General features: G+C 44.0%; 1 protein-coding gene across 7 annotated transcripts in view; it reads left to right on the top strand.

Moving 5' to 3' along the window:
- LOC129838699 (kinesin-like protein KIF16B) overlaps positions 1 to 16359 on the top strand; it is a 31562-nt gene that overhangs the window by 7973 nt on the left and 7230 nt on the right. For 5 of the 7 annotated variants that reach the window (XM_055905840.1, XM_055905886.1, XM_055905857.1 and 2 more), the window contains 15 exons: positions 749 to 891; positions 1220 to 1388; positions 1739 to 1870; positions 3129 to 3304; positions 3715 to 3780; positions 3973 to 4032; positions 4211 to 4330; positions 4488 to 4539; positions 4678 to 4815; positions 5884 to 5966; positions 7742 to 7827; positions 8934 to 8966; positions 9296 to 9349; positions 11539 to 12903; positions 13489 to 13662. In XM_055905840.1, the coding sequence (XP_055761815.1) occupies positions 749 to 891; positions 1220 to 1388; positions 1739 to 1870; positions 3129 to 3304; positions 3715 to 3780; positions 3973 to 4032; positions 4211 to 4330; positions 4488 to 4539; positions 4678 to 4815; positions 5884 to 5966; positions 7742 to 7827; positions 8934 to 8966; positions 9296 to 9349; positions 11539 to 12903; positions 13489 to 13662 (2851 nt within the window). The remainder of the gene's footprint in view (positions 1 to 748; positions 892 to 1219; positions 1389 to 1738; positions 1871 to 3128; positions 3305 to 3714; positions 3781 to 3972; positions 4033 to 4210; positions 4331 to 4487; positions 4540 to 4677; positions 4816 to 5883; positions 5967 to 7741; positions 7828 to 8933; positions 8967 to 9295; positions 9350 to 11538; positions 12904 to 13488; positions 13663 to 16359) is intronic. The other 2 variants (XM_055905865.1, XM_055905874.1) reach the window with 2 other exon arrangements.

Genomic DNA, 16359 nt, shown 5'->3' on the forward strand with positions numbered 1-16359 from the left:
CGGGAGGTCCGTGGGGCGACGCACAATTGGCATAGCGTCGTCCGGGTTAGGGAGGGTTTGGCCGGTAGGGATATCCTTGTCTCAGTATGTAAAACTGTAATAAAATGTATGCACTCTACTGTAAGTCGCTCTGGATAAGAGCGTCTGCTAAATGACTAAAATGTAAAAAATGTAAGAGAAGTAACACAATTTCCCTAGTTAATGATGCCTGCTAACATCAATTTTTAAAAACTAAATATGCAGGTTTAAAAAAATACTTCTGTGTATTGATTTTAAGAAAGGCATTGATGTTTATGGTTAGGTACATTCGTGCAAAAATTGTGCTTTTTTTTGCAAATGCGTTTTTGTTAAATCATCACAAGTAGGCTGTGATTCGATGATAAATGAACAGGCAACGCATTGAGTATATGCAACGCAGGACAAGCTAGTTAACTACACATGGTTGATGATATTACTAGGTTAACTAGTGAAGATTGATTTTTTTTTATAAGATAAGTTTAATGCTAGCTAGCAACTTACCTTGGCTCCATGCTGTACTTGCGTAACAGGTGGTCAGCCTGCCACGCAGTTTCCTCGTGGAATGCAATGTAATCGGCCACAATCGGTGTGCAAAAATGGAGTTTACCAATTGTTATGAAATCGTCCCTAATTAATCGGCCATGAAGATTTAATCGGTCGACCTCTAATTAAAACAGTGGATGTCTGTCTCCATATTATGAACTAATGTGTTAATCCTATCTGACCCCAGACCTGTCCAAGCACTTGGTGCAGAACTATCACGACGTGGAGGAACTGATGGAGGCGGGCAACATCAACCGCACCACGGCCACCACGGACATGAACGACACCAGCAGCCGCTCGCACGCCATCTTCACCATCAACTTCACCCAGGTGGGCCTCTAGGCGAGCTAATGCTACAGCTAATGCTAGGCTAGCTACCGCTACTCCAGGAATGCTCAACTCCAGTGCACAAGGGTCGCAGTGTAGTTGTCCTTGTTTGTTAGTTAGGGACTGATTCAGTTACCAAGTGAGTGGACTCCTAGCCAATCAATGCCATTAAAGGGGTTGCCACTAATAGCATCTGTGAGGCACTTAACCATTCTAGGAAAAATAGATGCATACACTGTAGAATGCACCCACAGTTTAAGTGCAGCGTTTCGACTCAAAGGTCTTCATCAGACTTCAGTTTTTTTTAACGCGTTTTCTCCTTCCTCCCCAGGCTAAGTTTGACACGGAGATGCCCTGCGAGACGATCAGTAAAATCCACCTGGTGGACTTGGCGGGCAGCGAGAGAGCGGACGCCACCGGTTCCACGGGAGTCCGGCTCAAGGAGGGCGGCAACATCAACAAGTCACTGGTCACCCTGGGCAATGTCATCTCCGCTCTAGGTGGGTAACTGTTATATCACTGTTATACCAACTGTAATATCAATGAGACAGCAGATATGAGGACATATTCATTCAAGTCTCATAATATTTTTTTGTATGGAATAAAAACCCTTATCTGGCTATGTCTTTTAGCTTGAATATGCTTTTGTTGTTTGTTTTTCTCCTTATGTCTTACTGAGTATGCAGAGTTGTGAGTTTTTTTCTCTCTGTTGAGTTACCAATTGATCAGACCTGAATTCAAATACAACTTGAAATCTATCAAATACTTCGAGTGTTTGCTCTAGCCTGCCTGAAGTGCCAATTATTTTTCTTATTGATTGATCTGAAATCTCTTCCCTGTCTTGGTCCAGCGGACCTGAGCCAGGACGGAGTGAACACCAACCTGAAGAAGAAGCAGGTGTTTGTGCCTTACAGAGACTCTGTGCTAACGTGGCTCCTCAAAGACAGCCTGGGAGGCAACTCCAAGACCATCATGATCGCTAGTGAGTCCTTAATAATGCAATATGTCTTGCATTTAATCAAATGTTTCCAATACTCCCCTTGAAAAGCCCCAGATACACCGGACTCTGAACCTTGGTGTTTACCTGTCCACTTCAGCATATAAGGGGAACCCTGGATTCTCATGAATATATCTTTAAGCACAGTCTCTGCTTTACTCATAGAGAACAGGCTATTTATTAAACGAATGGTGCTCGTTTAATTAAGTTGGATCAAAGCTTAATCAATGTCTGCAAGATATCATCTAATAGGATAGTATAACGTTACTTTAAGAAAACCTTATGAGATTTTTGCATGAATGTGCATTTTTCTCTCACGTGGCCAAAACTCAACAGCATGTTCCGCTAGACAAAAATATGTGCTTTGATTTAAACTAAACACAGATAGACTATCCTATAGTTTAACACCATCTGCTCAAAAATGTGCACATTTGCTATTTAACTGCAAGACCGGAGTAAGCACATTTGATATTTAATGCCACAGTTTTTGTGACAGAACTGTCCATCGAGTTGAAAATGCGATGGAAACACATTGAACTTTTAGATTTTTTTTCGGTGCATGAAAACTTCAATGAAAAAGTTAATTTTATCCGCAACAAGTTTGATTGGTGGAAACACGCCCCTGGTGTAAAAATGTGCATATTTTGCTTTAGGATTTTAGAATATTCTCATTCAAATCTGTTGCCAATTGGATGAAAACCTAGCTACAGTCAACATGTTTTTAAATGGCATTGTACATTTTAGCTGTATAGATTATGTATTTTGGATGTTTTCAGTGTATTTTCAACACACTAAAATGACACAAAGTTAATTTGAGTTAACTGATTTAACTCTGGCAGTCCTATTATGTGCAGAATGTGATTAGGCTCTTCAGCTCAGGGGGAAAGGGATCCAGGGGGGGCGGGATGGGGAGGTTACCTAGAGATCTGCAGTCTTTGCCATAAAACAATAGGGACCCCAATTGTTTTACAATTTTACCACAGCAGGAAGCATGAATGTGCTTTGCAGACATTTCTGGGTTCCTAGTCCAGTGTACTTGGTGCTAGAATTTGAGAACATGGCTTTCTAAACACTTGTTAAGGCTGACCTTTATGTATAAGACTCTTAAGTGTGGCGAGTGGCCATAAGCTAAATATCTGTGGTATGTTTGCAGTCAAAGATACAGCATTAGAACACGGCAAATGTAAAAGTGTTTTGTAGTACGACAAAGGTTTCAAAGATGTTTTGCTCTCGTTTGCGGCAGCCATTTCGCCTGCTGACGTCAACTACGGCGAGACGCTGAGCACTCTGCGCTACGCCAACCGCGCCAAGAACATCATCAACAAGCCCACGATCAACGAGGACTGCAACGTCAAGCTCATCCGAGAGCTCAGGGCTGAAATCGCCCGGCTGAAGACCCTATTGGTCCAGGGAAACCAGGTGGAGGATTTGTCACACTGATCTGATTTGTTTTGTGTGTGTGATGGTTTAGGGCATTGGAACTCAACTATCCTGTCCACTACAACATTTTCTCTGTCCCTTCAAGTCTATTTATTTCATAAACAAAACAGCTCTACAATACACTGTTACAAGTTACGTAATAACTGTTATTGTATGCAAATGGGTATAGCAAACATTTATTTTGTTAATTTATGGGCATATTTTTATAATGCATAACTAATACATTATGTTTTATTGAAATTGAACATGTCCACCTTTCCAGCTACTGGCCTATGACTTTGTTGTGTTTTAAATGTCCCATCTAATCTAACTAGATCGCGCTGATTTAGGGAGTATTGAGGTGTGATTCAATAATGTATTGATTGTTGGTTGGTTTTCATCCTTCTCAGATTGCACTACTGGATTCACCCACTGCTCTGAGCATGGAGGAGAAACTACACCAGAATGAAGCCAGAGTAAGGCCATGTGGATTGTTTCTTTTTAGAGTAAAAATAAACACGATTCCCCAAAATAAGCTATCGACACTTTGCAAGTGCGGTGTTCTATTCTTCAAATCCATAAACGAACAGGTCAAGCATTTTCAGCAAGTTAGTGATGTGATCTCATCTTTGATATTCCAACATTTTTTTGTGCTATTTCTGTCATAGGTGTTGGAGTTAACCAAGGAGTGGACTAACAAGTGGAATGAAACTCAGAACATTCTCAAGGTGAGTGGGGATATATTTGTATAAAACGTCTAATTCAATTTAGCTCACAGAAGCACTCTGGTTATATGCCTTTTTAGATTATAGTCAGCTGTGAAATTTAATTGACTTATAAGTCAGAAACCTCAATCAATTCATAATGATTGACAATATCTGTCTTCCATTGATCTCGTCTTTACAGGAAGAAACCCTTGCCCTGAGGAAAGAGGGAATCGGTGTCGTCCTTGATTCGGAGTTGCCTCATCTAATTGGTATTGACGACGACCTCCTAAGTACTGGCATCATCCTCTACCATCTAAAGGTCAGTCACAGTTGATTTGCGAATTTTTTTTGTTATTTTTACAAATAGTTTTTTTTTTTTTTCTCAGATTGCTTCACAAGTTAATTTGTCCTCCTATTAAACTTAAATAGAAGTTACGTGGACTTGACATACTGTATCGCTTTCATTTTTGTTTCAGGAGGGCAGGACATATGTTGGTCGAGACGACGCGTCGACTGTTCAGGACATCGGTGAGTGGCCTCTGTTACATACTCTATCCGCTGTCATACTTTGCTACAAATCAGGACAAAGAAACAATTCATAATGAAACGTGCACGCGCGCTCACACACACACTGTCTTTCCCTCTCATTCGCTTTCTTCTCTGTAGTTCTCCATGGGCTGGACCTGGAGAGTGAACACTGCATGTTTGCGAACCAGACCGGCACCGTCACCCTGGTTCCACTCAATGGGGCCCAGTGCTCCGTGAATGGAGTGCAAGTGACCGAAGCCTCCACACTAAACCAAGGTATACGCTTTTGGTTGCACATTTATTTTGATTGTCTGGATTTTCATACGCTACTATCAACAAACTGTTGCTAAGCAACTGCTTGCTAAGGTTACGGTTAGAGTTAGGGTAAGTGTTAAGGTTAGGGTAAGTGTTAGGGTTAGTAAATACACTGAACAGAAATATGAACGCAACATTTAAAGTGTTGGTTTCATGAGCTAAAATAAGATTCCAGAAATGTTCCATATGCAAAGAAAAGTTTATTTATCTGAAATGTTTTCTACAAATTTGTTTACATCCCTGTTAGTGAGCATTTCTCATTTTCCAAGATAATCCATCCACCTGACAGGTGTGGCATATCAACAAGCTTATTAAATAGCATGATCATTACAAAGGTGCACCTTGTGCTGAGGACAATAAAAGGCCACTCTAAAATGTGCAGTTTTGTCACACAACACAATGCCACCAATGTCTCAAGTTTTGAGGGAGTGTGTAATTGGCATGCTGACTGCAGGAATGTCCACCAGAGACTTGAATGTTAATTTCTCTACCATATGCTGCCTCCAATGTTATTTTAGAGGATTTGGCAGTACGTCTAACCGGCCTCACAACTGTGTATTGTTTCGTGTGGTCGAGCGGTTTGCTGATAACTTTGTGAACAGAGTGCCCCATGGTGGGGATATGGTATGGACAACAAACACAATTGCATTATATTGATGGCAATTTTAATGTATAGCGATACCGTGACGAGATCCTGAGGCCCATTGTCGTGCCATTCATCCGCTGCCATCACATGTTTCAGCATAATGCACGGCCCTGTGTCGCAAGGATCTGTACACAATTCCTGGAAGCTGAAAATGACGCAGTTCTTCCATGGCCCGCATACTCACCAGACATGTCACAGATTGAGCATATTTGGGATGCTCTGGATCGACGTGTACGACAGTGTGTTCCCGGCAGCCAACACAATGATTGTTCTGTGAATGCCCAATCCCACATTTACTAATCTTTAGTCATTTTAGAAGTAGTATATATATTTTTTTCCTTATTACCTTTATTCAATGTTTATTGTTCTATTGTGTTTGATAGGTGCTGTTATCCTACTGGGGAGAACCAACATGTTCCGTTTCAACCACCCTAAAGAGGCAGCTAAACTAAGGGAAAAGAGGAAGGTAAACACCAAAGGCTCTTTCTCTCAAAGGCCTTTTAAAGAAGCTTATTAGTTGCGGTATTTATCAGTTGTTGTTATTATTAGTATATGTGGATGATCTATGCTCCCCAAGGGTTTAAATCAAGTAAGTCATGACTAGAGGTCGACCGACTAATCGGAATGGCCGATTAATTAGGGCCAATTACAAGTTTTCATAACAATCGGTAATCGGCATTTTTGGACACCGATCATGGCCGATTACATTGCACTCCACGAGGCGACTGCGTGACAGGCTGACCACCTGTTATGCGAGAGCAGCAAGGAGCCAAGGTAAGATACTAGCTAGCATTAAACGAATAAAAAAACAATCAATCTTAACATAATCACTAGTTTACTACACATGGTTGACGATATTACTAGTTTATCTAGCCTGTCCTGCGTTGCATATAATCGATGCGGTGCCTGTTAATTTATCATTGAATCATAGCCTACTTCGCCAAATGGGTGATTTTAACAAGCGCATTCGCAAAAAAAGCACTGTCATGGCACCAATGTGTACCTAACCATAAACATCAACGCCTTTCTTAAAATCAATACACAAGTATATATTTTTAAACCTGCATATTTAGTTAAAATAAATTCATGTTAGCAGGCAATATTAAACTAGGGAAATTGTGTCACTTCTCTTGCGTTCATTGAACACAGAGTCAGGGTTTATGCAAAAGTTTGGGCCGCCTGGCTCGTTGCGAACTAATTTTACGTAATTATGACATAACATTGAAGGTTGTGCAATATTTAGACTTATGGGTGGTTCCGTATTTCACTGAAAGAATAAACGTTTTGTTTTTGAAATTATAGTTTCCGGATTTGACCATATTAATGACCTAAGGCTCGTCTTTCTGTGTGTTATTATGTTATAATTAAGTCTATGATTTGATAGAGCATTCTGACTGAGCAGTGGTAGGCAGCAACAGGCTTGTAAGCATTCATTCAAACAGCACTTTACTGTGTTTGCCGGCAGCTCTTCACAATGCTTCAAGTATTGCGCTGTTTATGACTTCAAGCCTATCAACTCCCGAGATTAGGCTGGCAATACTAAAGGACCTATTAGAACATCCAATAGTCTAAGGTATATGAAATACAAATGGTATAGAGAGAAATAGTCCTATAATTACTACAACCTAAAACTTCTTACCTGGGAATATTGAAGACTCATGTTAAAAGGAACCACATGTTCTCATGTTCTGCGCAAGGAACTTAAACGTTAGCTTTTTTACATGGCACATATTGCACTTTTACTTCCTTCTCCAACACTTTGTTTTTGCATTATTTAAACCATATTGAACATGTTTCATTATTTATTTGAGAGTAAACTGATTTTAGTAATGTATTATATTAAGTTAAAATAAAAGTGATCATTGTTCATTCAGTATTGTTGTAATTGTTATTATTACAAATATATATATATAAATAAATAGGCCGATATTTTTTTTTAAAATCGGTATCAGCTTTTTTTTGGTCCTCCAATAATCGGTATCGGCGTTGAAAAATCATAATCGGTCGAACCTCTAGTCATGACTCATATAGCTTATTATTCATGTAGCCAAGCATTTCGCTGCACCTGCGATAACATCTGCAAATCTGTGTACGCGGCCAATAAACTTTGATTTGAAATAACCATCTAGTGGAACGGCACGTTTACTGTAAGCCTTTTAGGATGCCGGCGACTTGACCAATGAGTCATCATGAGGTCAATGGTCACGTTGAACTTTGTTGTGTGTTGTAAATTTTTCCCAGAGTGGACTGCTCTCCTCTAGTCTGTCTATGACCGATCTCAACAAATCATGTGAGAACCTCTCCACAGTAATGCTCTACAACCCAGGGTGAGTATACGTGGGTGTATGTATCACCTAATCCCAACTCGGCCTCTAGCCCCTACTGTCTATGCACTTGTGGAGATCTGAGAGGATTGGATAGCTGTAGGCAATATGGCGAAAACTCAAGAGGGCAAGGTGAAGCTATTCCCATATTGCTTATACTAATTTATTCCTCTCAGATCGCCAGAAGTGCATGGGGAGTATGCAGAAGGGGCTGGTTTGGGATTAGTCAAATGTATGCTCCTGCGCATGAATGATTCACCCCAACTCCCTCTGCGCAGTTCCCCCTGCCTCCTCAGGAGTTCATAAGCGTTCCTTTTCCTACATTCGCTTATGTCCGTTGCTGCTCACCCGCGTAACCACTGACTGAAGCAGTGGATTGATTGTAAAAAAAAAAAAAAAAAAAAAAAAAAAAAAATATAATGTGACACTTTCTATGCTGAAATACAAAGTTACAATGCCCAGTCAAAGACATCAGTGTTGTGGTAGTTTTTATGACGATCTAGGCAGTTGGCACAGGTGTAGCTCAACATGGAAATGGGGAAAATATTTACTTTGGATTGGAGGAGGTCTGTAACATTGCTGTGACTCAAGCCTAAATCATGTGAGCTGGTAACGCTGCTCGTCACAAATGCCACATCACACAAACTGTATGGCCTTCATTGATTCTATTACTAACTCTCCAAAAATCTGTTGTGCCAGAGATTCATTTTTACTTGTACAGAACTGCCAGAGAATGCAATGGTTTTGTTGTTTTACAGCACCCCTTGTTGAGGAAGCACGTAGTCTTCTTTTCAGTTTTGTACAATACAACAAGTAATTCCCATAGCTCTTACTCCTAATTTAGACCTAAACTGGATTTTTTTTTTAAACCTAGAACAACCAACTAGGTACCTGCTAGGTAGGTATGCACACATAGACAAAAAACAACTAAGAAATTAGTAGGTCCAGAGCAACCATTGATATTCTGAGGAATACACAGCCAGTATTTAGTCAACGTTGGTAACGGTTATGGCTGTGTTGTTTTAACTCCTTTGTGTAATTATTGCTCTTCATTGAGTCTAATTTTAAAAGTACAGTAACTAATGTATCTCTGAACCCTCCCTTGGCAGTCTCTTCACTGAAAAGGGGCCCATCTATCTCAGGTAGACCCGACCAGAGTGTTCAATGTTCACTGCTTTGTTGAAGCAATGCTCGTGAGACATGACACATCTTTTTCACTTTGTCCTGACGCCACTTCTGTTTTTTTAACATAAGCCGTCATCGTCTCGTCTTGTTTTTTGTTATGATTTTGCACGTCGCCGCGCTTGCTTCAATAGCTGTTTTGTATGAAGCTCTTCAGTCATGCCAATTGCAGCCTTCATTTCTGTGATCATGCCGTCTCGTTGAGTAATACTCTAGTGTGTGTGTGTTTGAGTCCAGTCTCCTATCATTGTTTTTAAGGCAGCTAAATGCTATTGGTGTACTTGCCTAGGTTGGAAATTGAGAGGCAGCAACGGGAAGAGCTGGAGAAGCTGGAACACAAAAGGTACGAGGAGAGACGCGCGCACACACACACACGCATGCTCACATTTTGACTGTACAAAAATTCCAATGTTGACTCACTAGTCACCTGCAATGCACCACATTGTAGGAACGGTGTGCTTTTTAAAAGCAAATATGCTGACATCACATGATTTTTTATTTATTTTTTTATCCCATTTTCTCCCCAATTTTCGTGGTATCCAATCGCTAGTAATTACTACCTTGTCTCATCGCTACAACTCCCGTACGGGCTCGGGAGAGACGAAGGTCGAAAGCCATGCGTCCTCCGAAGCACAACCCAACCAGCCGTACTGCTTCTTAACACAGCGCGCCTCCAACCCGGAAGCCAGCCGCACCAATGTGTCGGAGGAAACACCGTGTACCTGGCCCCCTTGGCTGGCGCGCACTGCGCCCGGCCCGCCACAGGAGTTGCTGGAGCGCGATGAGACAAGGATATCCCTACCGGCCAAACCCTCCCTACCCCGGACGACGCTAGGCCAATTGTGCGTCTCCCCACGGACCTCCCGGTCGCGGCCGGCTGCGACAGAGCCTGGGCGCGAACCCAGAGACTCTGGTGGCGCAGTTAGCACTGCGATGCAGTGCCCTAGACCACTGCGCCGACATCACATGATTATTGGAGACTCTTATTGTTAGTCGTACAATACTAGTCATACAAAGAATGCCTTGTTTGCTATGTACAGTACCAGTCAAAAGTATGGACGCCTACTCATTCAGAGGTTTTTCTTTATTTTTACTATTGTCTACATTGTAGAATAATAGTGAAGACATCAAAACTAAGTAACACATGGAATCATGTAGTGAACAAACATATTTTAGATTCTTATAAGTAGCCACCCTTTGCCTTGACGACAGCTTTGCACACTTGGCATTCTCTCAACCAGCTTCACCTGGAATGCTTTTATAACAGTCTTGAAGGAGTTCCAACATATGCTGAGCACTTGTTGGCTGCTTTTCCTTCACTCTGCGGTCCAACTCATCCCAAATCATCTCAATTGGGTTGAGGTCAGGTGATTGTGGAGACCAGGTCATCTGATGCAGCACTCCATCACTCTCCTTGGACAAATAGCTCTTACACAGCCTGTAGGTGTGTTGGGTTACTGTCCTGTTGAAAAACAAATGATAGTTCCACTAAGCGCAAAACAGATGGCATGGTGTATCACTGCAGAATGCTGTGGTAGCCATGCTGGTTAAGTGTGCCTTGAATTCTAAATAAATCACTGACAATGTCACCAGCAAAGCACCCACACACCATCACACCTCCTCCATGCTTCACGGTGGGAACCACACATGCAAAGATCATGCCTACCTATTCTGTGTCTCACAAAGACACGGCGGTTGGAGCCAAAAATCTCTAATTTGGACTTCTCAGACCAAAGGACAGATTTCCACCAGTCTAATGTCCATTGATCATGTTTATTGGTCCAAGCAAGTCTCTTCTTGTTATTGGTGTCCTTCATTGTTGAAATGCTCCACTACTAAAGGCCTGATTCACACAGTCTCCTCTGAACAGTTGATGTTGATATCTGTTTCTTGAACTCTGTGAAGCATTTATTTGGGCTGCAATTTCTGAGGCTAGTAACTCTAATGAACTTCTCCTCTGCAGCAGAGGTAACTCTGGGTCTTCCATTCCTATGGCGGTCCTCATGAGTGCCTGATTCATCATAGCGCTTGATGATTTTTGCGACTGCACTTGAAGAAACTTTCAAAGTTCTTGACATTTTCCGGATTGACTGACCTTCATGTCTTAAAGAAATGATGGACTGTCATTTCTCTTTGCTTATTTGAGCTGTTCTTGCCATAATATGGACTTGTTCTTTTACCAAATAGGCCTATATCTTCTGTATACCCCCCTACCTTGTCACAACACAACTGATTGGCTCAAATGCATTAAGAAGGAAAGAAATTCTAAAAATTTATTTTTAACAACACATACCTGTTAATTGAAATGCATTCCAGGTGACTGCCTCATGATGCTGGTTGAGATTATGCCCAGAGTGCAAAGCTGTCATCAAGGCAAAGGGTGGCTACATTTGAAGAATCTCCAATATAAAATATATTTTGATTTATATAAACACTTTTCGGTTACTACATGATTCCATGTGTGTGTTATGTCATAGTTTTAATGTCTTCACTATTATTCTAATGTATTATCTGTATTTGGTTGGGGTGCAGGAGGCTGATTAAGGAGATGGAAGACAGGCAGAAGTGTGAGAAGGTGGAGCTGGAGCGCCTGCAACAGGAGGTGGAGTCCCAGCGCAAGGAGTCTGATCAGGTGCAGCAGCGCATCCGCCGCCAGGAGGAGACCCTCCGCTGCCGCAGCCAGGACATCGAGAGCCGCCTGCGCGACCTCTTGACTGAGAAGCAGCGCTTTGAGGAGGAGCGCCACCGTGAGACCAAGGAGCTGGAGCTACAGAGGCGCCAGCGGCTGAAGCAGCAGGAGGAGCACGAGGATGAGAAGCCACAGGACGAGGAGGCGCGCCGCCATAGCGAGGCGGCAGAGCGTGCCGAGCAGACAGAGATCTTCTGTGAGCTGGAACGGCTGAAGCGGGAGAACGAGGAGCAGGCGGTGCGGCTGGAGGCGGAGAGGCGGAGGTTGGAGGAGGGCGAGCTGGAGCAGCTAGGCCTGGTTGGGCGCCTGGAAGAGCAGCTGAGGGAGCGCCACGAGGCGGCGGCTGCCCTGCTGACCCGCGAGGACACCCGGCGCCTGGACGAGGAGCGCCGTGCCTTGGCCGAGATCCGCGAGGCCCTGCTCTGCGCCAAGGAGGCCAGCGGGCACTCCGACTATGACGGACTGGGTGTGGAGGCCGGGCACGCTGCCCAGGTCCGTTACACGGACTTCAAGGCAGCACAGGTGGAGGAGCTGGGTCAGTTGGAGGAGGGGCTCCTGCAGCAGAAGAAGTGCCTGGAGAAGGAGGTGGCTTCAGAGCGCGCTGCCCTGGCCCTCCTGGTCCACGCCCACAAGGAACGGCAGCGAAAGCTGCGCGAAACCCAGGAGAAGGGAGCGCAGGACGCCTCTGAACTCTCCCAGGAGGAGCAGCGGATGCACCAGGCCGAGCAGTGCCTCCTCTTCAAGGAGCGCCGGCTAGCCAGCCTAACCGACAGCCTCCTGCCGGCGGTGGCCGAGGAGAGGCAGAGGGCGGAGGAGCTGCTGAAACTCGGAACCTCCACTGGTGCTGACAGCATATCCAACATATCCCTGGGACTAGACAACACCCTGTACCAGGTGGAGAAGGAACTTGAAGAGAAGGAGGAGCGCCTTACCTCACACTGCGCCAGCGCCGAGCAGCTTCAGCAGTTGCAGGAGACGTACGAGTTCACGGCCAACGTGGCGCGCCAGGAGGAGAAAGTGCGGCGCAAGGAGAAGGAGATCCTGGAATCGCGGGAGAAGCAGCAGCGTGAGGCCCTGGAGCAGGCGGTGGCGCGCCTGGAGAGAAGGCACTTAGCGCTGAGGCGCAGTGTCTCGCTGGCCCCCGAGAGTGAGGAATCCAGGCCCAAGGCCTCCATTCTGGGGCTCGCGCGGGAACTCGACCAGAAGAGGTGAGCACGCTTGTGATTTACTGTCACTATAAATAAATCTGTAGAATCAATGAATAGTAAAACATTTGTCCTTTTTAGTGGAAAGTGTGTAGTAGACACATTGCTGTCTGTTAAGGTCATGTTTTAAGTATCCCTATATTTCTGTTATTACGGTGCTATCACTCTGTTATTAGTGCGCCTGCTCAGGAGTCTCATTGATGAACCTGGCCTGAGTGTAATGGCAGCCATGTATTGTGGTAATACGGTTGAGTAAACGTTGTTCAACTGGAACCTTGTCGTATTTGAGAACACTGTCCACATAATTATGGAAAATGTAGATAAGCTTATGTCAAAGTTTCAAGAGATGATGCGAGATGGTAAATGACTGTCATTGATGAGCGATGATGGTATTATCACATTGACCAATCTCTCCTGTTTTAAAATGGTGTTCCTCAATTGGTAATATGATTATGGACATGATAAATGAGTAACCCCGCCTTTTTATCATGATATTGTGCTAATAGTTTTGTGGAATGAGCGTATTTATCATGACTCTTTGGGTTGATAGACACATGACAACTTTCCATTTTCTCTCCATGTCCTCAGGGTGGAGCGGGAGATCCATAAGCTGAGGCAGAGGATCAGTAAAACTGAGGGAAGTGGAAGGAGTCACACTGGGAGCGGCGATGAAAAGACCAGTCTCAGCACCCCCCATGTCAGCCCAATCCAGAGCCTACCCCCAGTGCTTCCTATCGCAGATGACGGGTACAGTGCCTTAAAGTATTCACACCCCTTGACTTTTTCCACATTTTGTTGTTACAGCCTGAATTTAAAATAGATTTTTTTTGTCACTGGCCTACACAAAATACTACATGGAAATATGTTGTTTTTTAAAAATTTTAACAAATAAACAAAACAATAAGAAGCTTAAATGTATTTAGTCAAGAAGTATTCAACCCCTTTGTTATGGCAAGTCTAAATTTTTATTTATTTATTTATTTGACTAGACAAGTCAGTTAAGAACAAATTCTTATTTTCAATGACGGCCTAGGAACAGTGGGTTGTTCAGGGGCAGAACGACAGATATTTACCTTGTCAGCTCGGGGATTTGATCTTGCAACCTTTCGGCTACTAGTCCAACGCTCTAACCACTAGGCTACCTGCCAAGATGGCGTAGCAGTGCAGTCGTGTTTTGTTCGTCCTCTCGTGTATTTTTCGTCTTTTGTATACATTTCATTTTTTTATTTTCAATCTCTTTTCCATTTTATTTCAATTACACCTTCAGGTAACCTGCCTCACCCAATGTGATACGGAACCGCTATTATTTAAAAATGTTAGACCTTATAGCAAGAACCACCTAGCCATCAGAAGCTAACCAGCTAATTAGCTACAAGCTATTTAGTCATTGTTAGCCACCTTTACCTTCTACACAGATACCAGCCCTTTTTTTTTGCCTGGATAATACTCGCCAGCCTACCAGTATCGGACTGTCTCTCCACTACAATGCCGGATTCCTGGATTCGTGCCGTAATCCCTGGACCATTATTCCTGATCTTCACAGCTAGCTAGCACCACCGAGTTACCCAGTACCAAAGCTATCCCTGAGGCAATGGAGCCCCTAGTTCCACTCATCATACATCTGATACCTCCTTTGTCCCACCTCCCACACATGCGGTAACCTCACGCATTATAGCCAGCATGTCCAGAGATATAACATCTCTTATCATCACTCAGTGCCTGGGCTTACCTCTGCTGTACCTGTACCCCACCATACCCTTGTCTGCACATTATGCCCTGAATCTATTCTACCACGCCCAGAAATCTGCTCCTTTTATTCTTTGTCCCCAACGCTCTAGGCGACCAGTTTTGATAGCCTTTAGCCGTACCCTCATCCTACTCCTCCTCTGTTCCTCGGATGATGTGGAGGTTAACCCAGGCCCTGCGTGTCCCCAGGCACCCTCATTTGTTGACTAATGTGATCGAAAAAGCCTTGGTTTCATGCATGTTAACTTCAGAAGCCTCCTCCCTAAGTTTGTTTTACTCACTGCTTTAGCACACTCCGCCAACCCTGATGTCTATGCCGTGTCTGAATCTTGGCTTAGGAAGGCCACCAAAAATTCTGAGATTTCCATACCCAACTACAACATTTTCCGTCAAGATAGAACTGCCAAAGGGGGAGGAGGTGCAATCTACTGCAGAGATGGCCTGCAAAGTTCTGTCATACTTTCCAGGTCTATACCCAAACAGTTCGAACTTCTAATTTAAAAAATGAATCTCTCCAGAAATAAGTTTCTCACTGTTGCCGCCTGATATCGACCTAATATCGAAATTTGCATCCTGTAGCTCTAACTCCAAAAAGTTCTGGGACACTGTAAAGTACATGGAGAACAAGAGCACCGTCTCCCAGCTGCCCACTGCACTGAGGCTAGGTAACACGGTCACCACCGATAAATCCATGATAATGGATCCCCGCAGCTACTCGCCCAAGCCTCCCCAGCTTCTCCTTCACCCAAATCCAGATAGCAGATGTTCTGAAAGAGCTGCAAAACCTGGATCCGTACAAATCAGCTGGGCTAGACAATCTGGACCCTCTCTTTCTAAAACTATCCGCTGCCATTGTTGCAACCCCTATTACCAGCCTGTTCAACCTCTCTTTCGTATCGTCCAAGATCCCTAAAGATTGGAAAGCTGCCGCGGTCATCCCTCTCTTCAAAGGGGGAGACACCCTGGATCCAAACTGTTACAGACCTATATCCATCCTGCCCTGCCTAAGGTCTTCGAAAGCCAAGTTAATAAACAGATCACTGACCATCTCGAATCCCACTGGACCATCTCCGCTGTGCAATCCGGTTTCCGAGCCGGTCACGGGTGCACCTCAGCCACGCTCAAGGTACTGAATGATATCATACCCGCCATCGATAAAAGACAGTCCTGTGCAGCCGTCTTCATCGACCTGGCCAAGGCTTTCAACTCTGTCAATCACCATATTCTTATTGGCAGACTCAACAGCCTTGGTTTCTCAAATGACTGCCTCGCCTGGTTCACCAACTACTTCTCAGACAGAGTTCAGTGTGTCAAATCGGAGGGCATGTTGTCCGGACCTCTGGCTGTCTCTATGGGGGTGCCACAGGGTTCAATTCTCGGGCCGACTCTTTTCTCTGTATATATCAATGATGTCGCTCTTGCTGCGGGTGATTCACTGATCCACCTCTATGCAGACGACACCATTCTGTATACTTCTGGCCCTTCCTTGGACACTGCTAACTAACCTCCAAACGAGCTTAAATGCCATACAACACTTCTTCCGTGGCCTCCAACGGCTCTTAAACGTTAGTGAAACCAAATGCATGCTCTTCAACCGTTCGCTGCCTGCACCCGCCTGCCCGACTAGCATCACCACCCTGGACGGTTCCGACCTAGAATATGTGGACATCTATAAATACCTAGGTGTCTGGTTATACTGTAAACTGTCCTTCC

Source organism: Salvelinus fontinalis, chromosome 3, assembly GCF_029448725.1.
Source record: "Salvelinus fontinalis isolate EN_2023a chromosome 3, ASM2944872v1, whole genome shotgun sequence".
Classification (NCBI taxonomy): domain Eukaryota; kingdom Metazoa; phylum Chordata; class Actinopteri; order Salmoniformes; family Salmonidae; genus Salvelinus; species Salvelinus fontinalis.